The sequence below is a fragment of the Apodemus sylvaticus genome, chromosome X (assembly GCF_947179515.1).
Source record: "Apodemus sylvaticus chromosome X, mApoSyl1.1, whole genome shotgun sequence".
Taxonomy (NCBI): domain Eukaryota; kingdom Metazoa; phylum Chordata; class Mammalia; order Rodentia; family Muridae; genus Apodemus; species Apodemus sylvaticus.
In genome coordinates, this window is record NC_067495.1 from 71453410 (window position 1) to 71479818 (window position 26409).

Here is a 26409-nt window from a genome sequence, read left to right on the forward strand (position 1 = left end):
ACATTTTTTTTTATTATTCGATATAATTTATTTACATTTCAAATGATTTCCCCTTTTCTAGCCCCCCCACTCCCCGAAAGTCCCGCAAGCCCCCTTCTCTTCCCCTGACCTCCCACCCACCCCTTCCCACTTCCCCGTTCTGGTTTTGCTGAATACTGTTTCACTGAGTCTTTCCAGAACCAGGGGCCACTCCTCCTTTCTTCTTGTACCTCATTTGATGTGTGGATTATGTTTTGGGTATTCCAGTTTTCTACGTTAATATCCACTTATTAGTGAGTGCATACCATGATTCACCTTTTGAGTCTGGGTTACCTCACTTAGTATGATGTTCTCTAGCTCCATCCATTTGCCTAAGAATTTCATGAATTCATTGTTTCTAATGACTGAATAGTACTCCATTGTGTAGATATACCACATTTTTTGCATCCACTCTTCTGTTGAGGGATACCTGGGTTCTTTCCAGCATCTGGCAATTACAAATAGGGCTGCTATGAACATAGTAGAACATGTATCCTTATTACATGGTTGGGAATCCTCTGGGTATATGCCCAGGAGTGGTATAGCAGGATCTTCTGGAAGTGAGGTGCCCAGTTTTCGGAGGAACCGCCAGACTGATTTCCAGAGTGGTTGTACCAATTTGCAACCCCACCAGCAGTGGAGGAGTGTTCCTCTTTCTCCACACCCTCTCCAACACCTGCTGTCTCCTGAATTTTTAATCTTAGCCATTCCGACTGGTGTAAGATGAAATCTTAGGGTTGTTTTGATTTGCATTTCCCTAATGACTAATGAAGTTGAGCATTTTTTAAGATGCTTCTCCTCCATCCGAAGTTCTTCAGGTGAGAATTCTTTGTTTAACTCTGTACCCCATTTTTTAATAGGGTTGTTTGGTTTTCTGGAGTCTAACTTCTTGAGTTCTTTATATATATTGGATATTAGCCCTCTATCTGATGTAGGATTGGTGAAGATCTTTTCCCAATTTGTTGGTTGCCGATCTGTCCTCTTGATGGTGTCCTTTGCCTTACAGAAACTTTGTAATTTTATGAGGTCCCATTTGTCAATTCTTGCTCTTAGAGCATACCCTATTGGTGTTCTGTTCAGAAACTTTCTCCCTGTACCGATGTCCTCAAGGGTCTTCCCCAGTTTCTTTTCTATTAGCTTCAGAGTGTCTGGCTTTATGTGGAGGTCCTTGATCCATTTGGATTTGAGCTTAGTACAAGGAGACAAGGATGGATCAATTCGCATTCTTCTGCATGCTGACCTCCAGTTGAACCAGCACCATTTGTTGAAAAGGCTATCTTTTTTCCATTGGATGTTTTCAGCCTCTTTGTCGAGGATCAAGTGGCCATAGGTGTGTGGGTTCATTTCTGGATCTTCAATCCTGTTCCATTGATCCTCCTGCCTGTCACTGTACCAATACCATGCAGTTTTTAACACTATTGCTCTGTAGTATTGCTTGAGGTCAGGGATACTGATTCCCCCAGATTTCCTTTTGTTGCTGAGAATAGTTTTAGCTATCCTGGGTTTTTTGTTGTTCCAGATGAATTTGATAATTGCTCTTTCTAACTCTGTGAAGAATTGAGTTGGGATTTTGATGGGTATTGCATTGAATCTGTATAGTGCTTTAGGCAAAATGGCCATTTTAACTATATTGATTCTACCGATCCATGAGCATGGGAGGTTTTCCCATTTTTTGAGGTCTTCTTCCATTTCCTTCTTCAGAGTCTTGAAGTTCTTGTCATACAATAAACTACATGTTTTAAAACATTAAGATAATTATACATTTAGAAAATGTATAGAAATGGTAGAGAAAAGATTTTTTGCTGGAAAAACGATAATATGTATGTATGTATATATATATATGTGTTTGTGTGTGTGTGTGTGTGTTATGATACTTTTTGTCTCTTTTAAAATTACTTTAATTGCTCCAGTTGTTACCCCTCCTGTTCATTCTTCAAATTTTTATTACATGTGTTATTTATTTGCTTATTTATTAATTTATGTGTATATGTTCAATTCATATATAAGTACCACTGTGTACATGTGGAGTTAAATGGCAACTGGTAGATACTTGGGACTGTCCTTGTCCTGAGAATCAAACTGAAGTGGTCAAAATTGAAGGAAAGTGTCTTACTCAGTAAGCCATCTTACCAGATGTGCTTTTGAGCACTTTAAAACTATATTGTGAAGTACATGGAGTTATAAAACTCATAATAGATTACTTATGAATTAGACTGCAATTTTATCAACATATTATAAAGAGCCTGAAGACATATTTTCAGTCCTTATAAAAAGCATGCAGTAACTAGGATAATCTAGGATTGCTATTTTTATTTTCCTCATCCAGGCAATGGATAGTATTATACTTGAAGATCTCAACATAAGTCATAATCTAAACTTTCATAAATCCTCATTATACTGGAATTAGTTCAGGCATGATAATGTATGTTCTTGTTAACATGCCTGTCATCTATTTTGTTGTAGTTTTCCATCCTTTGGCTTGCATGTGTATATAAATATTATGTGTGTGTTTGTGTGTGTGTGTGTGTGTGTGTAGTATGTATATATAATATATGTATGTATGTGTATATGTTATAATAAGCAGGAACTCTCTTTATAACATAGGGTGACCTGAGACTTATGATTATTTTGCCTTCCTTAGTCTCCCAATGTTAGGGTCCAAAAACCACCAAAGAATGATACCCTAGACAAAAATAGTATGCAAAAGCAAATAGTTTATTCAGCTGAATTTTCTGCATTTAGGGATCTCCTCTGATTGACTTGCAGGCCCTACCTTTACTGTCAGTTAGGGGAATTCCAGGGAGGGGTGCACTTTTACCTTGATTGGTTATCTTTATCTCTAGGGGCCTGACTGATTCTATAATTGACCAGGCTCTGGAGACTACCCAGGTGTTTACTTACTCATTCTAGTTACCCATTAGTACTTCAGACCAGATGACAAGGTGTCCTCGTATTGGCTGCTCATGGCTAAAGTTGGCTGACCATAGTTTCCTGTATCCTGGTGATCCATGTTCTCACTTCCGGGAAACAGAAGCTTAGATATAGTCACCCAAACGGTTGGTATGCTGCATGTCATGAAGTCAGCCTCATTTTGGCTAAATCAGTCCTCTGAAAAAGACCTGGAATTATGACAATTGGCTCATCTGTATCCTTATTAAAGGTTTTATGAATATAACAGGTCTGATTCACACTTTACAAATATGATCAATCCAGGTATTCTGTTATCAAAATAGGTAAGGAAGGACACTTCATACTCATCAAAGGAAAAATTTATCAAAATGAACTGTCAATTCTGAACATCTATGCACCAAATGCAAGGGCACCCACATTCATAAAAGAAACATTACTAAAGCTCAAAGCACACATTACACCTCCACAACAGTAGTGGGAGATTTCAACACCCCACTCTCAACAATGGACAGATCATGGAAACAGAGACTAAACAGAGACACAGTGAAACTAGCTGAAGTTATGAACCAAATGAATTTAACAGATAACTATAGAACACTTCATCCTAATACAAAAGAATATAACTTCTCAGCACCTCATGGTACCTTCTCCAAAACCGAACATATGATCAGTCACAAAATAGGCCTTGACAGATACAAGAAGATTTAAATGGTCCCACGCATCCTATCAGATCACCGCAGACTATGGGTGGTCTTCAATAACAACAAAAATAACCGAAAGACCACATATACATGGAAGCTGAAAAACTCTGTTCAATGATAAATTGGCCAAGGAAGAAATAAAGAAGAAAATTAAATACTTTTAGAATTAAATGAAAATGAAAACAAAACATACTAAAACTTATGGGACACAATTAAAGTAGTGCTAAGAGGAAATCTCATAGCTCTGAGTGCCTCCAAAAGAAACTGGAGAGAACATATACAAGCACCATGACAACACACCTGAAAACTTTATAACACAAAGAAGCAAATATACCCAAGAGAAGACATCAGGAAATAATCAAAGTCAGGGCTGAAATCAACCAAGTAGAAACAAAAAGAACTATAGAAAGAATCAGCAAAACCAGGAGTTCTTTGAGAAAATCAACAAGATAGATAAATCCTTAGCCAGACTGACTAGAGGGCACAGAGAGATTATCAAAATCAACAAAAACAGAAATGAAAAGGGAAATATAATAACAGAAATGAAGGAAATTTAAAAATCCATCAGATCATACTACAAAAGTCTATACTCAACAAAACTGGAAAATCAGGATGAAATGGACAATTTTCTAGACAGATACCAGGTACTGAAGTTAAATCATGGTCAGATAAACCATCTAATCAGTCCCATAATCCATAAAGAAATAGAAGCAGTCATTAAAAGTCTCCCAACAGGAAAACTCCAGGACCAAATAGGTTTAGTACAGAATTCTATCAGACCTTCAAAGAAGACCTAATACCTATTCTCTTCAAACTATTCTTCAAAATAGAAACTACACAATTCATTCTATGAATCCTCAATTATGCTTATACATAAACCACACAAAGACCTTACAAAGAAAGAGAAAGTCAGACCAATTTCTCTTAAGAATATCAATGCAGAAATATGCAATAAAATTCTTGCAAACCAAATCCAAGAACACATCACAAGATTATTCTCCATGATCAAGTATGCTTTTTCAGAGGGATGCAGAGGTGATTTAATATAAGAAAATACATCACTGTAATCCACTATATAAACAAACTCAAAGATAAAAATGTGTATGGGAGCCTGTTACAACTTTATAGCTGTCTCCCAGGCAGCTCTGCCAGAACCTGACAAATACAGAGATGCATGCTTCCAGCCAACCATTGGAGTTTGGACAGGGTCCCCCAATGGAGAAGTTGTTGAAAGAACTGAAGGAGCTGATACTAAAACTTATGGGACACAATTAAAGTAGTGCTAAGAGGAAATCTCATAGCTCTGAGTGCCTCCAAAAGAAACTGGAGAGAACATATACAAGCACCATGACAACACACCTGAAAACTTTATAACACAAAGAAGCAAATAAGCAGGTAAGGAGGGGTTATCAGTCCCATAGGAAGAACAACAATATCGAACAATCAGACCCCCCCCAGAGCTCCTAGGGACTAAACCACCAACCAAACAGTACACATGGAGGGACCCATGGCTCCAGCCACATATGTAGCAGAGGATGTCATTGTGTGGCATCAATAGAAGGAGAAGTCCTCGTTCCTGTGAAGGCTTGGTACCCCAGTGTAGGGGAATGCCAGGGTGGTGAGGTGGGAAGGAGTGGGTGCAAGTGGGAGCATCCTCATCGAAAGAGGGGAAAGGGGAATGGTAGAGGGGAGTACCAGAGGGGAAATCAGGAAAGGTATTTGCATTGAATATTTTATGTATTTACATTTGAAATGTAAATACATAAAATATTCAATTAAAAAATCTTAATATAGAGAAACGTGTATTTTAATAGGTGTTTTATTTCTTCAAAGTGAATATTTTGAAAATCTTAATGTATTTTTCAGTTAGTCTTTAGTTTCTCAGTTGAAGCATGTTTTATCTTGTGAATTTCAATTTTTTTCTCCATTAATTATTTTTTTCCTTACATCCTAATTCTTGCTTCTCTCCTCTATGTCCCTGCCTCACATGGCCTTTCTCCCATAACCCCTCCCCTTCACCTCTAAGAAGGGGAGGTCCTCACTGGGTACAAACCCACTCTGGCACCTCAAGTCACTGCAGGACTAGGTATATCTTTCTCCCACTGAGTCCAGACAAGATAGCCCAGTTAGAGGTATAGGATCCACAGGCAGGCAACAATCAGGGTAAGCCCTGCTCCAGTTATTAGGGGATCCCACATGAAGACAGAGAGTCTTCATATGTACATTTAGTACATATATGTGGTGTGGAATCTAAGTCCAACCCATATATGCCTGTTGCTTGGTGATTCAGTCTCTGGGAACCCTCAAGGGTCCAGTTTAATTGACACTGTTGGTCTTCTGTGCAGTTTCTATCCTGTTTTGGCCTCTCAATTCTTCCCCCAACTCTTCTACAAGATGACTTGAGCTCCATTTAATGTTTGGCTGTGGGTCTCTGTCTCTGTTTCAGTCAGCTGCTGAATGGAACCTCACAGAGGACAGTATACTAGGCTCCTCTCTCTTCTGAGTCTGTTCCAGGCATACCTGACTGCAAAAATGAAGATTTCTATTGAAACTACTTTTTATTATTATTGTGCAATAAATTTATGTAAGCTCGTTTATACCAAGTATAGTTGTCTTTTTTGAGTCCTTCAGTAGTGGGGAAGGGCTGACTTTAATGAAAACCTAAGTAGATATAGCAGAAACTACTTTTTTACTTTGTATTTGTTTCAAACCCACTAGTCTTATATAAAATTTCATGTAGAATGATGAGTAAACATGAAAACTCCTGGACCAAATGAGATGGTTTTATACATGAGAGATCAATTGCACTGTTTTCTACAGTGTAATCCCAAGCAAGAGAGACATTTTAACCAAATTTTAAATTAATGGAGCTTAGATGTATATTAACTGGAACTAAATCTAAAACTGTAAACAGGTATATATTTAAAAATATTTTATTTTTAATGAAAACATTTGGTGATCCCTGTCAAAAAGTTTGATGATGAGTCTGCTACATAAATCAGGGTACAGACACTTGCCACCAAGCCTGATGACCTGAGTTCAATCCCTGGATCCCACATGGTGAAAGGAGAAAGCCCAGTATTAGACCTACACACACACACACACACACACACACACACACACACACACATACACACACACACACACACACACACACATTGTATCATACAGGTATCCACATTTATATACAAATAACTTGATGGAAGAAAGGAAGATTTTAGGTTCCAGGTCCTCTATGTATGTGTAATGCTTTCCTATTTCATGGTATTCTTGATTGATTGTGAAAAGAAGTTGGGATTCTGATTCTTGAGCATTCTCTTGAAATCATTTCCCTATGTCAGTTTGTCTGGTACAAATTCAATGTGATAATTTTTATTTTATCTTATATTTTGTTTTGTTATATTTTATTACTATCTTTTAGAAGCTTATGCTTTTCTAATGAGGGACAGAAAAGGAATAGATCCTAATGGGACAGGCAGTGGGAAAGACCTGAAATGAGCGGAGAGAATGGAGAGAAAGGTGTGGGAAGAGACAGAGGAGGAGTAGAAAGAACATATATGCATTGAGTCAACAAGCTTCCTTGCTAGTCTTGTTGGCCTGTACAACCAAGCAAAACAGGAGAATTTGTTTTATTTTAGATGACATCAATGATAATGTGACCAAAATTTATTCTAAATGAAGTAATACTTCTTGTCTCTTGTTTGTTGGTGGTTGTCTCTTCTCAGAGTGGCATGCCTGTCTGCACCTATTTAGTGACCAAAGGTAGACCTTTGTTTTAGCATTCCTCAAGTTATTTTAAACTAAAACTGAAAAGAAAGGAAAATATTAATACAGTGAAAATTTCATACATTCTTTCCTATGTGAGCCAGGTTCCTTCACTTTATATAATCACAACAGATTGTTCAATATTTAAATATTTTCAATTGTCTTCAAAAGCAGCAGTTAAAAATAAAGATTTCACAAGAAAAATAAACCAGTTTGTGAGAAAAGACTTCAAAACTCCCTTTCTACTAATAGTTAATGTGAAATGCCATCTTTATACAGTATTATGTATTTATTAAAACTTTTTAACCTGAAGTTCACTATCATAGGCAGATTGTAAATTATCTATAGTGATCATAACTGTTTTATGATGATCTTAACATTTCTATCCTTAGAGAAGTACCTTTATACTGCACAAACTAACTTTAAAAATGGGCACTTAAAAGAAAGAGGAATTGGATTAGAAGTCTTGAAAAGTATGAAACACAGTAACTAGAAGCTACATTTAACTGACATAGCTTAATATGTTAGCTTTGTAAACATAGGATTTATTCTTATTACTAAATGACATTTTAGTACAGTAATTCATAATAAATAAAATGCAATATTTCTCTCTAAGGACACTTTAAAATTTTTTCATGAATATTTTTAAGCATAGTAATTTCTAGTAATATAGTTTGAAATTTTTTAATTTCATTAATATACATTTTAAGGATTTATAAACTTTTAAATTTATGACTTACTCTTTACAGAAATCATGTATAAAATCCAAGTGGTGTTATATGCAAAAATTTTCTCTGTAAAAACAAAATAATCTATTAATTTGTTTAAAATTGTGTAAACTTACTTTTAAATGAGATATTTTCCATAATTGCAAATTATTAGTATAATGTATTCTTACATAGAACTTTAAAAAAATATTGGCATGAAATACATATGTAATATAAAATCCTAAATATGACAAGCACTAGTTTTACTTTTAGAACATGTTAGATCAAAATCATTAATAGAATATAAAAGAAATATAATAGTTATAATTAGCTGGTTATCCTTGGGAATGTCTTCCTTAAGAAACATCTAAGAAATTTTAGCCAAGAATTTTTACAGCGTTGTAAAAATTGTAAAAATTGATTGTTTTTGAGAACATAGATATTTTTTGAGAACTTTTTATGTTAAAAACTAAACAGAATTAGAAATTTTCTTTCAGTTTATAAATCATATGCAAATTATGTGATAATAATATGCTTCAAAACATTTTTTATCTGAAACAGATTGTGATTATTTAAATTATTTTCCAAAAGTTACTTCTGCTTTGCTTTATAAATAAAATATATTTAGGAAATGAGATGAGGCACATGCATTCATGCCACATATTAACATCATTATTATTAACAAAACACTCCTGTACCATATACCATAATTTGCCACAATCTTATTTGTTTTGCTATGTACATAAGCAGACTAGTAAATACTTATCCCACATATTTGGGTATTTAAATGAGAATAAAGCCTGTTTGATATGTACATTGATGTATTACCTCAGCATCCCTCACCTAAGTATCTCATCACTAGAACAATGTTCCTATTAAGCTACATTAGTGTGATCAACTGAAGAATCAATACTCTCCGCATAGCAAAAATATCATTCTTATACTAATAGATAATTTATAGAGTATTTTACACTATTAAGAAAGGCTTAGTACAATGGTTCATTACTTTCATTTTTTTCCACTCTGATCTATTGCATGAAGACTTTAAATCTAAAATTTTGACCAAGTATAAATTAATTTACGTGGTACATTATATGATTGAAATTCACAAATGTTCTGTGACATCTAACTGGTTTGTAAAGCACCCAAAACTTTTTATGATGCATCTTTATATTAATCAAAATTAGCACAATTTACTTAAAATTTCTATAATGGGTAATTACCACCAGAGGACATTGTTTCTATGTTAATGACCCTTTTATTATTCTTGTAGTTTTTAGTGTTTGAGAATTTCATATAAGCGACCACTATGCTTTGATCAAATCCAGCACATTCTCTTCTATCCAATTGCTATCATGACCTCCATTCCCCCTTTTTAATTCATATCCTATTTAGTTAAGCTTCCTACTATGTGCATGGATTTTAGCAACCAACAAAAAAGGGGAAGTCTTCTAAGGGCCGCATCCTTGAAGAAAATCAGTGCGCAACTTACTAATTTCTCAGATTTATTGGTATCCCAGTTTATTCACAGATATCTAAAGATTCAAAGCTAGTTACTATAGGTGATGAAGGAAATGCAACTTTTGCTTTACTGCATCTGGGAATAACTCACACGGAACAATTATCAGTTCCTGTGAAATTCATAGTTTCATTTATCTTACACTGAAATATTATTTCATTTTGTGTATGAACAACATTTTCATTATCTCTCAGTTGAAGGATATTTAGATTGATTTTACATTCTAACTATTGCTAATATACTACCAACAAACATGGCTGAGCAAGTATCTGTAATAGAATAACAGTTGTTTCTCCCCTTGTTGGTATGCTTCTCACTGATATGTTAGGAAGGCTATGGATTTTTGTTTGTTAATTTTGTATTTTGCTACTTTGATGAATGTGATTTTCAACTTATAGGAGCTTTAGAAGTCTGAGTTTTGGGAGTCTTTAGGATCTGTTATGTAGAAAAACACATTATCTGCAAATAAGGATATTTGACTTTTTCATTTCCAATTGGCATTCCCCTCATCTCTTGTCTTACTTCTCTAGCTAAGACTTCAAGCACTATATTGAATAGAAAATTGATGACCCAGGGTATAATCTAATTCTAAACCACAGGTAATGGCTATTGATACTAAGAGAGTTCCACATCCCACCAAGGAATCCACAGCAGCAATGGACATGTTCTATCTCCTGAAACTTATCCTCATTCAGTCTTTTAACTCCAAGCATTTTCTTTATCTTTTTCCTTACTACATGTACTCTATTCTTCCTTCAATTATATATTTTTAATTCATGTCTTTTTATATTCCTGGTGATACAGAAAGAAGCTTCTTTGACTTACACTTATCTGTTGGTATACATATTGAGAAAACAGAACCAAAAATTACACTGGTTTAGGAAAGTAGAGGTTCTCTTTTCACGTTCTAAACTCTCCAGCCACAAGTAGTTGGCTATGTTTATAATCATTGCATGCAATTAGATAATCACAGGCATGACAACTAGGTAGAACTGTTTGCTTCCTTCCCTTAACAGTTTGCATATCTCAACATCCTTAGTCATCAGGGAAATGAAAATCAAAACAACCCTGAGATTTCACCTCATACCAGTCAAAATGGCTAAGATAAAGAACTGAGGCAACAGCAGGTGCTGGAGAGAATGTGGAGAGAAAGAGGAACACTCCTCTACTGCTGGTGGGATTGCAAGCTGGTACAACCACTCTGGAAATCAGTCTGGTGGTTCCTCAGAAAACTGGGCATAATACTACTAGAGGACCCTGCTATACCACTCCTGGGCATATACCCAGAGGGTTCACCAGCATGTAATAAGGACACATGCTCCACTATGTTCATAGCAGCCTTATTTATAATAGCCAGAAGCTGGAAAGAATCCAGATGTCCCTCAATGGAGGAATGGATACAGAAAATGTGGTATATATACACAATGGAGTACTATTCAGCAATTAAAAACAATGAATTCATGAATTTTTTTTAGACAAATGGATGGAACTGGAGAATATCATCCTGAGTGAGGTAACCCAATCACAAAAGAACTGATGAGGTAACACAGTCACAAAAGAAGGGTATGCACTCACTGATAAGTGGATATTAGCCTAGAAGCTTGTACTACCCAAGACTCAATTTACATATCAAATGATGCCCAAGAAGGAGGAAGAACAAAGTATGGATCCTTAGATCCTTTGTAGAAAGGGGAACAAAATACCCACAGAAGGAAATACAAAGACAAAAGGTTGAGCAGAGTCTGAAGGAAAGGCCATCCAGAGACTACCCCCACCCAGGGATCCATCCTATATACAGTTACAAAACCCAGACACTATTATCAGTGCTCACAAGTGTTTGCTGACCGGAAATACCTATCACCCGGGATGCTTTGCTAGTGCATGACAAATACAGAGGGGGACACTCTCAGCCAGTCATTGAACTGAGCACAGGGTCCCCAATGGGGGAGCTAGAGAAAGGACCCAAGGAGTCAGAGGGGTTTGAAGCACCACAGGAGGAACAACAATATGAGTCACCCAATACTCCCAGAACTTCCAGGGACAAAACCATCAACCAGAGAGTACACATGAAGTTACCCATGACCCCAGTATGGGATTTTCAGGGGAGGGGGAAACCAGGAAAGGGGACAACATTTGAAGTGTAAATAAAGAATATACCTTATTTAAAAAACAGTTTGCATATCAACTTCCAGTTCCATGAAAGCTAGTCTTTCATAGAGGTCTTTAAGTCAGTTTTAACTCATATCTCCCAGGTTCCAAGTCCAAGTTTGTGGAGAGTTCAGCAATAGGGACTTATATTCAATTACTGGGAGGCAACCAAGGGCAGAAACAGTTTCTTGGACTGCTCTGTTCAATAGCTCAAATGGATATTTCTCATGTCTTGTATTAGAATTTTGTTAGATAGTTATGGCTCTTGGGTATTATCACCCAGGTAGTATAATTTTATTTATTCTGTGTGTATATATTCATATATGTATGTATTGTATGTACTTTTTAGCAAATATGTTTTAAGTAGGTTTCTATATACCTTTCCTTAAATTCACCCTCCTAACCTAATTTCCTATATTTTCTTCTTCCCCTCCCTTCGTTTTTTGCCATGCCCAGTTTTGCAACTCTATACTTTCCTTTTATTTATAATCTACATCTACTATGCCCTTCTTTTAATGTGCTATACTAAAGTTTCCTTTTTAGTTGTATTCCAAGTTAAACACACAGAGTAAGCAATTTGATGGTAAGATATACATATAAGAAAACATATGACATGTATTTATGGACACTAGTTACCTCACTTTTTCTTTTTTTCCAGTTCCATACATCTACCTGATAATTTAATTTTTATCTGAGTAATATTATATATACATATGCCATTTTTCTCACCCATTCATCTATTGATTGGCATTTACCTTGACAGCATTCTCTAATATGTCAACAGAGTTCCTGTGAACATGAATGTGCAAGTGCCTTCTGCAGTAGAACATCAAGTTCTTTAGTTGTATGCCCATAAGTGGTATGGCTAGATTGAGAAGCCTCCGAAATTTCTAAAGTGGCTACAAGAGTTTAAAATTCCTAATAATAGTGGGTAATATCTCCCCTTTTGCAACATCTAGGCCAGCATTTGCTCTCACTTATTCCTGATTATGACCGTTCTAAATTGGGTGAGATGGAATCTTACAGTAGTTTTAATTTGAATTCAATGCTATCCAAGGATGTAGAGCATTTTAAAAGTATTTCTTTTATTTTGTCTGCATGTGAACTTTTTTATTGGATATTTTCTGTATTTACATTTCAAATGTTATCTCCTTTTCCAGTTTCCCCTCTGAAACCCCCTATCCTATACCCCCTGTCCCTGCTCCTGGGATGGTGCTCAGTCTCCCACTCACCCCCTCACAATTCAACATCCTGGCATTCCCTTACACTGGGGAATCAAGCCGTCACAGGACCAAGGGCTTCTCCTCCCATTGATGCCCAAAAAGGCTATCCTCTGCTACATATGTGGCTGGAGCCATGGGTCCCCCCATTTGTACACTTTGGTTGGTGGTTTAATCCCTGGGAACCTCTATTGTCTGCACTGCTCTCAACATTCTTATCTTCCAAGTCCCAACACAGCCAACCCACACTCAATGACTCCCTGCCCAAGTTTCAAAGAACTTTCACACAACCCTCCTCAAAACAATGTGATCAGGTCTGTCACAGCAATATCCCAATTCTGGTACCAAATTGTCTAAGTTAGGGTTACTATTGCTCAGGACTGTGGTGCCTAATCTGGAATTTTGTGGTTTCATATAAATTTTAGGGCAGCGTTTTTTTCTATTTCTGTGAAGAATGAGGTGGGAGTTTTGACTTGAATTGCATTGAATCTGTTTATAGCTTTTGGTATAGTGGTCATTTTCATGATATTAATTCTACCGATCAATTATCATGGTAAATTCTTTCTATTTTCTTGTATTTTTCTTTATCCCTTTCTTAAGATGTTTAAAGTTTTCTTTATAGAGGTCATTCACTTGCTTGGTAGATTCATTCCTAGATATATTTTCTCTGAATCTAAAATGAGAGTGTGTCCTTAATCTACTTTAATATGTGTTTGTTACTGGTGTGTAGGAAACCAATTGAGCTGTGCATGTTGATTCTGCAACCTGCTACATTGATAAATTATCATTTCTAAAAGTTTTCTGGTAGAATTTTGGGATCTCTAATGCATGATCTCTAGTAATGTCATCTACGAGTATGCATAGTTTTGCTTCTTTTACTAATTATATCCCTTTAATTTTTTATATTGCCTTGATTGCTCCAGTAATCATCATAATCATCATCATGATCATCATAATCATCATCATTTTTTCTTCCTCTCCTCTTGGAAGAATTCCACTGTAAATCCAATCTATCTGGACTTGATAATTTTATTTCATTAAATTTTTGGCAAGAAGGCTTTTTAATGATATTTCAGGTGCCTTATTTGGAAATAGTCTGCTGGATTGTTGACTTGATTTAATATTGGGTCTTTGGACTGATTTAGGAAATCATCCATTTATTTTGTATTTTTCAGTCATTCAGTACAGGTTTTGATATTTCCTTATAGCTTTCTGAATTTCTTTGATGTCCATTATAATGTTTCATGATCATTTCATATTCACTTAATCTGGGTATCCTCCTTCATTTGGTTAGTTCGGTCATGGGTCTGTCAGTATCATTTGTCTTCTCAAAGAACTAGCTCTTTGATCTATTAATTCTTTGCATTGTTTTGTGTGTTTCAATAACCTCTACTCTGATTTTTTATCATTTCTTGTCATCTACTAAATATGATGCAGCATTGAGCCATTTATTTGTACTCTTTCTGAATTTTTTTTATTGTAGGCACTTAGAGCTATAAATTTCTCACACAGAACTGCTTTCATTATGTCCAAGAGATTTTTGTGATGTTGTGTTTTTATTTCCATTTTGTTACAGAAATTTCTTCCTTTGATATTTTTTCTTTTTTTTTTTAAAAAAATGTATTGAATATATTCTTCACATACTTTTCAAATGTTATACCCTTTCCCAGTTTTCCCCCTCCCAGATAACCCCCATCCCATCTTCCCACCCCTGCCTCCAAGAAGATACCCCTCCACACAAACCACTCCCACCCACACCCCCCCCCCCCCAATTACCCCATGCTAGGGCATCTATCGAGCCTTCATAGAACCAAGGACCTCTTCTCACACTGATGTCCTACAAGGCATTCCTCTGCCACACTTTTGGCTGGAACCATGTGTACCCTTGTTTGATGGCTTAGTTCCTGGGAGTCCTGGGGGCTCTGTTTGGCCTACATAGTCATTCATCCTATGGGGATGCAAACCCCTTCAGCTCCTCCAGTCCTCCCTCAAACTCCTCCATTGGGGATTCCACACTCAGTCCAATGGTTGGCTGCTATCATCTGCCTCTGTATCTGTAAAGCTCTGGCAGGGCCCCTCCGGAGAAAACTGAAACAGGTTCCTTTTGATACAGACTTCTTTTCGTCTATAATAGTGTTGGGCTTTGGTGATTGTTTATAGGATGAATTCCCAGGTAGGACAGTCTTTGGGTGGCTTTTTCTTCAGTCTCTGATCCACACTTTGTCTCCATAATTGCTCCGGTGAGAATTTTGTTCTTTTTTTCAGAAAAACCAAAGCACCCTTACTTTGGTCTTCCTTCTTCTTGAGCTTCCTGTGGTCTGTGAATTTTAACTTGTTTATTTTGAGCATTGGGGTTAATATACACTTAGCAGTGAATGCATACCATATGTGTTCTTTTATGTTTGGGTTACCTCACTCAGGATGACCCTTTTTAGTTCCATCCCTTTGCCTAAAAATTTCATGAATTCATTGTTTTCAATAGCTGAGTAGTACACCACTGTGTATATATACCACAATTTCTGTATCCATTCCTCTGTTGAAGGACATCTGGGTTCTTTCCAGCTTCTGGCTATTATAACTATGGCTGCTATGAACATAGTGGAGCATATGTTTTTATTTCATGTTAGAACATCTTCTGGGTCTATGCTCAGGAGTGGTATAGCTGGGTCCTAAGGTAGTGCTATGTCTACTTTTCTGAGGAACCACCAAACTGGTTTCCAGAGTGGTTGTCCCAGCTTGCAGTCCAACCAGCAATGGAGGAGTGTTCCTCTTTCTCCACATCCTCTCCAGCATCTGCTGTTCCCTGAGTTTTTCATCTTAGCCATTCTGACTGGTGTGAGGTGAAATCTCAGGGTTGTTTTGATTTGATTTCCCTGATGACTAAGGATGTTGAACATTTTTTTAGGTGCTTCTCAGCCATTTGAGATTCCTCAGTTGAAAATTCTTTGTTTAGCTCTGTACCCCATTTTTTAATAGGGTTATTTGGCTCTCTGGAGTCTAACTTCTTGAGTTCTTTGTATATATTGGATTTTAGCTCTCTGTTGGATGTACGGTTCGTAAAGATTTTTTTCCCAATTTGTTAGTTGCCATTTTGTCCCTTTGACAGTGTCCTTTGCCTCCAGAAAATTTGTAATTTTATGAGGTCCCATTTGTCAATTGTTGATCTTAGCGCATAAGCTATTGATGTTCTATTCAGGAAAATTTCCCCTGTGCCCATGTGCTCAAGGCTCTTCCCCAGTTTCTTTTCTATTAGTTTCAGTGTGTCTGGTTTTATGTGGAGGTCCTTGATGCACTTGGAGTTGAGCTTAGTACAAGGAGATAAGAATGGATCAATTTGCATTCTTCTGTATGCTAGCTGCCAGATGAACCAGCACCATTTGTTGAAAAGGCTCTCATTTTTCAAATAGATGGTTTTACCTCCTTTGTCAAAAATCAAGTGATCATAGGTGTGTGGGTTCATTTCTGGTTCTTCAGTTCCATTCCATTCATCTACCTGCCTGTCACTGTACCAATACCATGCTGTTTTATTGCTCTGTAGTACTGCTTGAGGTCCTGGATACTGATTACCCAAGAAGTACTTTTGCTCTTGAGAATAGTTTTAGCTATCCTGGGTTTTTTGTTATTCCGTATGAATTTGAGAATTGCTCTTTCTAACTCTATGAAGAATTGAGTTAGAATATTGATGGGGATTGCACTGAACGTGTAGATTGCTTTTGTCAAGATGGCCATTTTTACTGTACTAATCTTGCCAATCCAATAGAATTGGAGATTTTTCCATCTTTTGAGGTCTTCTTGACTTGAGTTCTTTCTTCAGAGACTTGAAGTTCTTGTCATACAAATCTTTCACTTGTATGGTTAGAGTCACACCAAGATACTTTATACTATTTGTGAATATTGTGAAGGGTGTTGTTTCCCTAATTTCTTTCTCAGACTTTTTATCCTTTGAGTGCATGAAGGTTACTGGTTTGAGTTAGTTTTACATCCAGCCCCTTTGCTGAAGATCTTTATCAGCTGTAGAAGATCTGAGGAGGAGTTTTTGGGTCACTTAAGTATTCTATCATATCATCTGCAAATAGTGATAATTTGACTCCTTCCTTTCCAATTTGTATCCCTTTGACCTCCTTTTGTTGTCTAATTGCTCTAGCTAGAACTTCAAGTACTATATTGAATAGATATGGAGAGAGAGGGCAGCCTTGTTTAGTCCCTGATTTTAGTGGAATTGCTTCAAGTTTCTCTCCATTTAGTTTGATGTTGGCTTCTGGTTTGCGGTATATTGCTATTACAATGTTTAGGTTTGGGACTTGAATTCCTGATCTTTCCAAGAGTTTTAACATGAAAGGATGCTGAATTATGTCAAACGTGTTTTCAGCATCTAATGAAATGAACATGTGTTTTTTTCTTTGAGTTTGTTTATGTAGTGGATTACATTCATGGATTTGTGTGACAAGAATTTTATTGAGTATTTCTGCACTGATATTCATAAGCTAAATTGGTCTGAAGTTCTCTTTCTTGGATCTTGGTGTGGTTTTGGTAAGGTCAATTTTTTAGAAGGTTCTATGGAGTGCTAGTATAGAGGAATACCAAGACAGGGAAGCAGGAGAGTATTGATTGGGGAAGGGGAGATGTCTTATGGAATTTTCAGGGGAGGGGGGAACCAGAAAAGGGGACAACATTTAAAATGTAAATAAAGAATATCTAATAAAAAGAAAGAAAAGAATAAGTCATATTCTTTTTTTATTAGATGTATTCTTTATTTACATTTCAAATGATTTCCCATTTTCTGGGTCCCCACTCCCCAAAAGTCCCATAAGCCCTCTTCACTACCCCTGTTCCTCCATTAACTCCTTCTCACTTCCCTGTTCTGGTTTTACCTTATACTGTTACACTGAGTCTTTCCAGAACCAGGGGCCACTCCTCCGTTCTTCTTGTACCTCATTTGATGTGTGGATTATGTTTTGGATATTCCAGTTTTCCAGGCTAATATCCACTTATTAGTGAGTGCATACCATGATTCACCTTTTGAGTCAGGGTTACCTCACTTAGTATGATGTTCTCCAGCTCTATCCATTTGCCTAAGAATTTCATGAATTCATTTTTTAAATGGCTGAATAGTAGTACTCCATTGTGTATATATACCACATTTTTTTGCATCCATTCCTCTGTTGAGGGGCACCTGGGTTGTTTCCAGCTTCTGGCTACTACAAATAGGTCTGCTATGAACATAGTGGAGCATGTGTCCTTATTACATCCTGGGGAATCCTCTGGGTATATGCTCAGGAGTGGTATAGCAGGGTCCTCCAGAAGTGTCATGCCAAGTTTTCTGAGGAACAGCCAGACTGATTTCCAAAATGGTTGCACCATCTTACAATTATATTCTTTTGTTTTAGGGTGAAATATTGTATGCACATCTGTGTAAATCCATTTGGGCCATAACTTCTGTGTCTCTATTTCGTTTCTAGTTCCATGATCTGTCCTTTATTGATATTAGGGTGTTAAAGTCTCCTACTATTATTTTGTGAATTTCAGTGTAAGCTTTGAGCTTCAGTAATGTTTCATTTACAAATGTGAGTTCCCTTGCATTTGGGGCATACATGTTCAGAATTGAGAGTTCCTCTCAGTGTACTTTTCATTTGATGTATATGTAGTGTCCTTCCCTGTATTTTTTGATAAATTTTGGTTGAAAGTCTATTTTATTGGATACCAGAATTGCTACTCCAGCTTGTTTCATGTGACCATTATGAGTCAGTAGGTGTCATTTTTGGTTAAGTGTGGTTTTTGTATGCAGCAAAATAATGGATCTTGTTTACATATACATTCTTAACCAAAGTAATTGTTTTTGACCAAAAATGTACTTAACCTTGAGGAAGAGGAAATAAATAGGTTGTATTGACTTAATTCAGCAATCTCTTATCACCTCAAAATATTTAAGGAGAAGAAACTTGAGTTATTAAAGAAGAAACTTGAATTAGGAACTGATAAATTGTCAAAACTTGATATAAATTATTTCCTTCTCTGTTTTTCTAGAATCATATAATCACTTACATGCAAGTGATCCTTTATTTATGGCCTCATCCTTTATTTATGGCTGTTTTATTCTTCTCTAAATGTTGTGTGATATATTTCTCTAAGCACATGACAGAATTAGCTTTTGTATGGAGACTGAGATTGTCTGTCCACATACACACAACCAGCAGGGAAATTTGTTTGAATACTAGCTAAATATCTAATACCCAGAATCTGGTTACTCTCTTTTGAATCAAATGCTACTTACATGTAATCCCAAGACAGAGTTTCATATGACTCTTCTTGTATTTAGGAGTGGAATCTAATTTATAGGAATATAGATGGTGAACAAACATCTCATAATATGTCTACCTTCTCTACCTTTATGTTTAAATATTAATGCTGTGGTTTTACCCAGAAACATTCTACAAAGCCTACCAAGCACAAGTATGTAGTTAACCAAGTTAATATCCTCTCTAGTCTAAGTGCTTAAATTTGCTGTATTTTGTGTTGCTTTCTTTTTTATTCGATATATTTTTATTTACATTTCAAATGATTTCCCCTTTTCTAGACCTCCACTCCCCGAAAGTCCCATCAGCCCCCTTCCCTCCCCCATTCTCCCACCCAAACCCTTCCCACTTCCCTGTTCCGGTTTTGCCCTATACTGCTTCACTGAGTCTTTCCAGAACCAGGGGCCACTCCTCCGTTTTTCTTGTACCTCATTTGATGTGTGGATCTTGTTTTGGGTTTTCCAGTTTTCTAGGTCAATATCCACTTATTAGTGAGTGCATACCATGATTCTTTAAAACTATTATTTTATGATTTATTTGTTTTTCAGCCAATGACCACAACTACTTTATCATATGAACCTCCTGTGCAATATACATCTGTTCAAAATCAAAGAGTATCGGAGAGTTATTCATCTTCACCGAGAGTTGAATCTCCAAGGTAAATTTCAGTAATAATAATTAGGTCTACATATGTACCATTTTCACCTAGATTTGAAAGTAAAAATATATCTACTTTCATTTTAAACTATACTTTAAACATAATCCTTGCTCCCTAAATGTTTATATATTGACTAGATAGAAGAAAAATCACATATTAACAAGGAAGTATTATTTCTATTCAGGGAAATAATTTCAGGCATATTGAAAAATAGTTAATCTGAGGGAAAGATGATAGTGACTGTATGATCAACACATTAGTATTCATAATTTTTGAAGTAAAGCGTAGTGTCTTCTTTTGGTTTGTATCATGAAAAGAAAGACCATGTGCTCCATGGTATGGTATTTTAGAAGAATTAAATAGAGCTATAGTAATACCAACTGGTAAATATTTAAACATATATTCATGTTTTTTTTTATTTAAGTGATGAAGGAGCATTTACACTGGAATGTAACAAAGGATACAGATCTGAAACAGAAATTCAGGATACAGATGCATTTGAAACTTTAGGAGGTTCTTTTTATTATAAAACTCTCCAAGACCTAACAATAATTGAAAGTGATACTCCTCTTATGGACTCTGGTTCTGAGAAGTGTATGATTGATTCTGACTCTGACAGAGGTGTTGTCTCAGATTTTGAGTTAGAAGAACAATCTAAAGACTCTGGATCAGTAATATGGGGATTGGACTCTGACTCAGAAAAGTCTCCAAGGGATTCAGACTCTAGAAAACCCTTGTTTAAAGCAGAAACTTATCAGCTGGATTCAGTCTCTGTTGAAGACTTGACCAAGACTGGGAAACACCTGGTGAGAATTGAACAGTGCCAGATGGAATCTGGATCTCTGAAACGTTGGATGCCCTCAGGCTCAGAAAAGTCCCTGGAAGATTCCAACTCTGAAAGATTCTCTGATTCTGACAATGAAAGACAAAAAGAAGAAGAATTCCAAATGACTTCAGCTTCTATACAATGTCTGATGGAATCTGAAAAAACAAAGATGGAGAATGAAAATTTGTGGATGATCCCTGATTCTGAGAGTTATTCAGTGGACTCACACACAGAAAAAGGTAGAACATCGATATCTAAAGTACATCTGATACAGGTTGATGAAAGAGAAAAACCAAGAATTAAGAGATATATGATGGACTCTGATTCTGAACCAAGTGAGACAGACTCAGATTCAGAAAGATGTGAGTTAGCCTCAGCAGCTGTGAAATATTTCATGGATACAAAAACATTTCACGAGAGCAGTACTAGCAACCAGTTCCCAAAGGATTCATGGTCTGAAAGTAGAACAATAAACTCAGACTCTGAAAGCCCTGTGATGTCTCCTGATTCTATGAAATACATGAAGAAAGCTGAAACATGCAAAAGTACCTGTAATTTGGAAAGACTCAAGGTGGCTCACAAGACTGAGTCTCTACAGGACTGGTTAGATGCTAAAAGAAAACAATTAGAATCTGATAATGCTGGATACTGGGATAGCTCCGGAAAATATCAGTTTAAGTCTATAGTGCCTCAACAGAGTTTTGGAAAGTGTCAGGGTGACCTTCAAAAGTTTCAGCGTATAACTGAAAAAAATGAAGTAGGCTCCAGTTCTGATAAACATCAGACACAATTTGGATACGAAAGAGATCAAAATGAACCTGAAAGTAAAAGACAACTCATCAAGACAGAGAAGGGATTAGACAATGAGGGGTTTCAAATGGACGAGGAAAGAGAAGGATATCTCGTGGAGTCTGACAGTCGTGATTCAGAAAATGAGGCACACCTTCTAGAAGCACACCGGCTTGGTGCTCGTAGAAAGGAGAATCGTCCTCCAGGTAAGGTAAAATGTATGTAGCCTCCAAAAATAAGTTATACATTTTATTAATAATATTATAACATTTCCAAAAATGGCAGTAGCATTGACAGATTTGGGAATGAAACCACTTAAGAAAACCATTAAGTGATTCAGAGACTAAATATCTTAATCCCAGATTTTTATTTCACTTTTAAAATTAGGAATATCATCTTGCTTTAGGTGATTTTTTTTTTATCTTTTCATTTTAAAGGAGTGAGGTTAAAGTGCTTATATAAACAATACTTATAGTGGTCTATGAAATAATAAATTTAGCTCACATCATTTTGGAACAAATAAAAGAGTTTTTCTATTTATTGTAAGAAGATTTAAATATAGAAGCCTAAGTACATCAGCTTTCAAAATATCTTTAATTTCTCGTAAAGGTTTTCCTCAAGTTCCATAATCATTAATGGATAGTTATCATTTATTTGTTATTCATTTTTATTCTATCATAATATATTATTATAATTCTCAATTCTCTAGACCAGTGGTCCTCATCTTATGGGTTGTGACCCTTTTTGGGGTCAAATGACATTTCACAAAGATCACATATCAGATATTTTGCATATCAAATACCTACATTAATATTCATAACAGTAGCAAAGTTACAGTTATGAATTAGCAAGGAAAGTAAATTTATGATTATGAGTCACTACAACAAGAGGAATGTACTAAAGGTTCACAGCATTAGAAGGGCTGAGAAACACAACCCTAGACAATTTAATTAACTCTTTAATACAAATGTATATGCTTTCCATAAAGATACTATGAACTACTCTAAACATTTTATATATATGTACTGAGTAGTATTGATTCAGCATTACTAGTTAATTCTCACAGATTATATATATACAAATTTATTAACTCCTCTCAATACTATAAAATAGGTTACTATTGTCATTTTTATTTAACTTTGGAGAAATTGAGGCACATATAAGTAGCTAAAGTAACACAGTAAATAATAGAGTGTGAAATCATAATCAGTCTTTATGTTATTGACCATGAAGATACACTGTCAGGCAACTCTAAGAGGTATTTCAAATTGAGAACCATGCTAATACTAAATACAAGTTATTTGTCTTATATTCAGTACTTAGGCTTATCTGAATATAGTGGTTTGTATATAAGCATCATTATAAATGTATCTTCACATTTTTATACTTAGGATTTTCAAATTTATAAAATTTTTTTAAAAAAAATAAGATTATACAGATTTATTCTATTTTTTATTTTTTTATTTGATATATTTTTTATTTTCATTTCCAATGGTTTCCCCTTTTCTAGCCCCCTAATCCCCGAAAGTCCCATAAGGCCCCCTCTCTCCCCCTGTCCTCCCACCCACCCCTTCCCAATTCCCCGTTCTGGTTTTGCCCTATACTGCTTCAATGAGTCTTTCCAGAACAAGGGGCCACTCCTCCGTTCTTCTTGTACCTCATTTGATGTGTGGATTATGTTTTGGGTATTCCAGTTTTCTAGGTTAATATCCACTTATTAGTGAGTGCATACCATGATTCATCTTTTGAGTCTGGGTTACCTCACTTAGTATGATGTTCTCTAGCTCCATCCATTTGCCCAAGAATTTCATGAATTCATTGTTTCTAATGGCTGAATAGTATAATCACTCTTACACCATAGTGATCTGATAGGAGGCATTCGATTAGTTCCATCATCTTATATTTGTTGAGGTCTGCCTTGTGTCCAATTATATGGTCGATTTTGGAGAAGGTACCATGAGGTGCTGAGAAAAAGGTATATTCTTTTGCTTTAGGGTGAAATGTTCTATAAATATCAGTCAAATCCAATTAGTCCAAAGCTTCAATTACTTTTATTGTGTCCCTGTTTAGTTTCTGTTTTCCCAATCGGTTCATTGGTGAGAGTGGAGTGATGAAGTCCCCCACAATTATTGTGTTAGGTGCAATGTGTGCTTTGTGCTTTAGTAAAGTTTCTTTTATGAATGAGGGTGCCCTTGCATTTGGCGCATAGATGTTCAGAATTGAAAGTTCTTTTTGGTGGATTTTTCCTTTGACCAGCAAGAAGTGTCCTTCTGTGTCTCTTTTGATGACTTTAGGTTGAAAGTCAATTTTATCTGATATTAGAATGGCTACTCCTGCTCGTTTCCTGTGACCATTGGCTTGTAAGATTGTCTTCCAGCCTTTTACTCTAAGGTAGTTTTTATCTTTGACACTGAGGTGTGTCTCCTGTATGCAGCAAATTGTAGTGTCCTATTTCCTTATCCAGTCTCTTAGTCTATGTCTTTTTATTGGGGAATTGAGACCATTGATGTTAAGAGATATTAGGGAATATTGATTATTACTTCCTGTCATTTTTGATGTTCTTTTTATATTTGAGTGGTTATCTTCTTTTGGGTTTGATGAAGGAAGGTAACTATTTTGCTTTTTCCAGGGTGTAGTTTTCCTCCTTGTATTGGAGTTTTCCTCCTATTATTCTTTGCAGAGCTGGTTTTGTGGAAAGATATTGTGTGAATTTGGTTTTGTCATGGAATATCTTGGTTTCTCCATCTATGGTGAATGAGAGTTTTGCTGGGTATAGTAGTCTTGGCTGACATTTGTGTTCTCTTAGAGTCTGCATGAGATCTGCCCAGGATCTTCTAGCTTTCATGGTCTCTGGTGAGAAGTCTGGTGTGATTCTGATAGGTCTTCCTTTATATGTTACTTGGCCTTTTTCTCTTACTGCCTTTAATATTCTTTCTTTGTTTAGTGCATTTGGGGTTTTGATTATTATTTGACAGGAGGTATTTCTGCTCAGGTCCAGTCTGTTTGGAGTTCTGTAGGCTTCTTGTATATTCATAGGCATCTCTCTCTTTAATTTGGGAAAGTTTTCTTCCATAATTTTGTTGAAGATATTTGCTGGCCCTTTCAGTTGTAAATCTTCACTCTCATCTATACCTATAATCCTTAGGTTTGGTCTTCTCATTGTATCCTGGATTTCCTGGATGTTCTGGGACACAAGCTTTTTGCATTTTGCATTTTCTTTGACAGTTGAGTCAATGGTTTCTATGGTATCTTCAGCATCTGAGATTCTTTCTTTCATCTCTTGTATTCTGTTGTTTATATTTGCATCTATGGCCCCTGATTTCTTCTCAAGGTTTTCTATCTCCAAAGTTTTCTCCCTTTGTGATTTCTTAGTTGTTTCTACTTCTGTTTTTAGATCCAGGATATTTTTGCTCAGTTCCATCATTTGTTTGTTTGTGTTTTCCTGTAATTCTTTAAGAGATTTTTGTGTTTCCTCTTTCATGACTTCTGCCTGTTGATGCAAGTTCTCCTGCATTTCTTTAAGGTTTTTTTTTTTTTTTTTTTTTTTTTTTTTTGCCTTTCTTCTTTATTGGCTTCTATCTCTTGGGCCTTATTCTCCTGCATTTCTTTAAGTGATTTTTGTGTTTCCATTATACGGGTTTCTAGCTTATTCATGTTCCCCTGTATTTCTTTAAGAGATTCATTTATGTCCTTTTTGTGTTCTTCTAGCAGCATCAAGAACAGTGATTTTAAATCCATATCTTGTTTCTCTGGTGTGTTGGCATAACCAGGACGTGCTGATGTTGGAGAGTTTGGTTCCGTTGCTGCCATATTGCCTAGATTTCTGCGAGTAGCATTCCTGTGTTTGCCCTTTGTCATCTTGTTCTCTGGAGCTAGTTGGTCTTGTCTCTTGCTGGTGTTTCAGCCTCCTGAGAGGCTCTAGGGCTATTTCTGCAACACTGGATGGCAGGGTTTCCCCTGTTGCAGATTGCTGATGTGCTGTCCTCCTCTTGGGTGCCCTTGCAGCCCTAGTGTGCTTTGCCCCAGATTGTGTCTGTGAACCAGATGGTGCCTGTTTGCTCCTTCAGGGAGTGCTGAGGGGTGTATGCTGTGGGGACCTTTTCTGCATGCTGATCACTCTGCTGGCCAGCGGAACTCCCAACTGGGTTGGTGCACACAAGGCTAGCCTAGCTGCTCAGGCCCTGAGTCTAGGCAAAGGCCTGGGAGGCCAATGTCAGAGCAAAGTTCCCCTCAGCTGTGAGTGTTAATTGGGTCTGTCAGGTGGCCAGGATGGCAGCTTGTGCGCACTCCCTGAGAGTGCTGGGAGAGTCTGCTGGGCTAACAACCTCCTGGCCAGGTCGGCACACAGATGGCCCACCGAGCAGCCCAGGGCCTGGGGGCAGTCCAGGGCCTGACAGTCTTAGACCCCAGCTATGTAAACCTCGGGCTAGCCTGTTAGAGGGTTTTGCCTGCTAGGACTCTCTGGCTTCCCATAGGCAAAAATGGCGGCGGCGCCCGCACATGCGTGAGCCCGCCTGGGGAAACAATTTCCTGGCTGGGTTTGCACACCGGTGGCCCCCCCCACCCACGACCAGCCCAGGGCCTAGGTGCAGGCCAAAGCCCTTCGGGCTTAGACCCCCTCGATGTTGGCCTTGGGTTGTATTTGCAGTACCTGAGTTTGTCTGATCTCTCTGGAGTCCGAGAACCAAGATGGAGGCCAGTCTCTCGTAACTGACTGGCAGGAGGCAGAGTTCTGTAGTGGCTTCTGCATGGTGAAACGCGCTGTAAATCCGCTGCTTCTTGCAGCCTGGCTGGCCAGCAATGGCCAGTGGTCGTGGGCACAGGATCTGCCTGGACCCTGTCAGCTTGGTTCCAC

General features: G+C 36.9%; 1 protein-coding gene across 1 annotated transcript in view; it reads left to right on the top strand.

Annotated features, from left to right (window-relative positions):
- The first annotated feature begins 20913 nt into the window (after positions 1 to 20913).
- The window catches only part of LOC127674543 (putative uncharacterized protein DDB_G0277255), a 37844-nt gene continuing 32348 nt past the window's right edge, over positions 20914 to 26409 (top strand). Inside the window, exon 1 of the mRNA XM_052170274.1 lies at positions 20914 to 21760. Coding sequence (XP_052026234.1) covers positions 20914 to 21760 — 847 coding nt within the window. The remainder of the gene's footprint in view (positions 21761 to 26409) is intronic.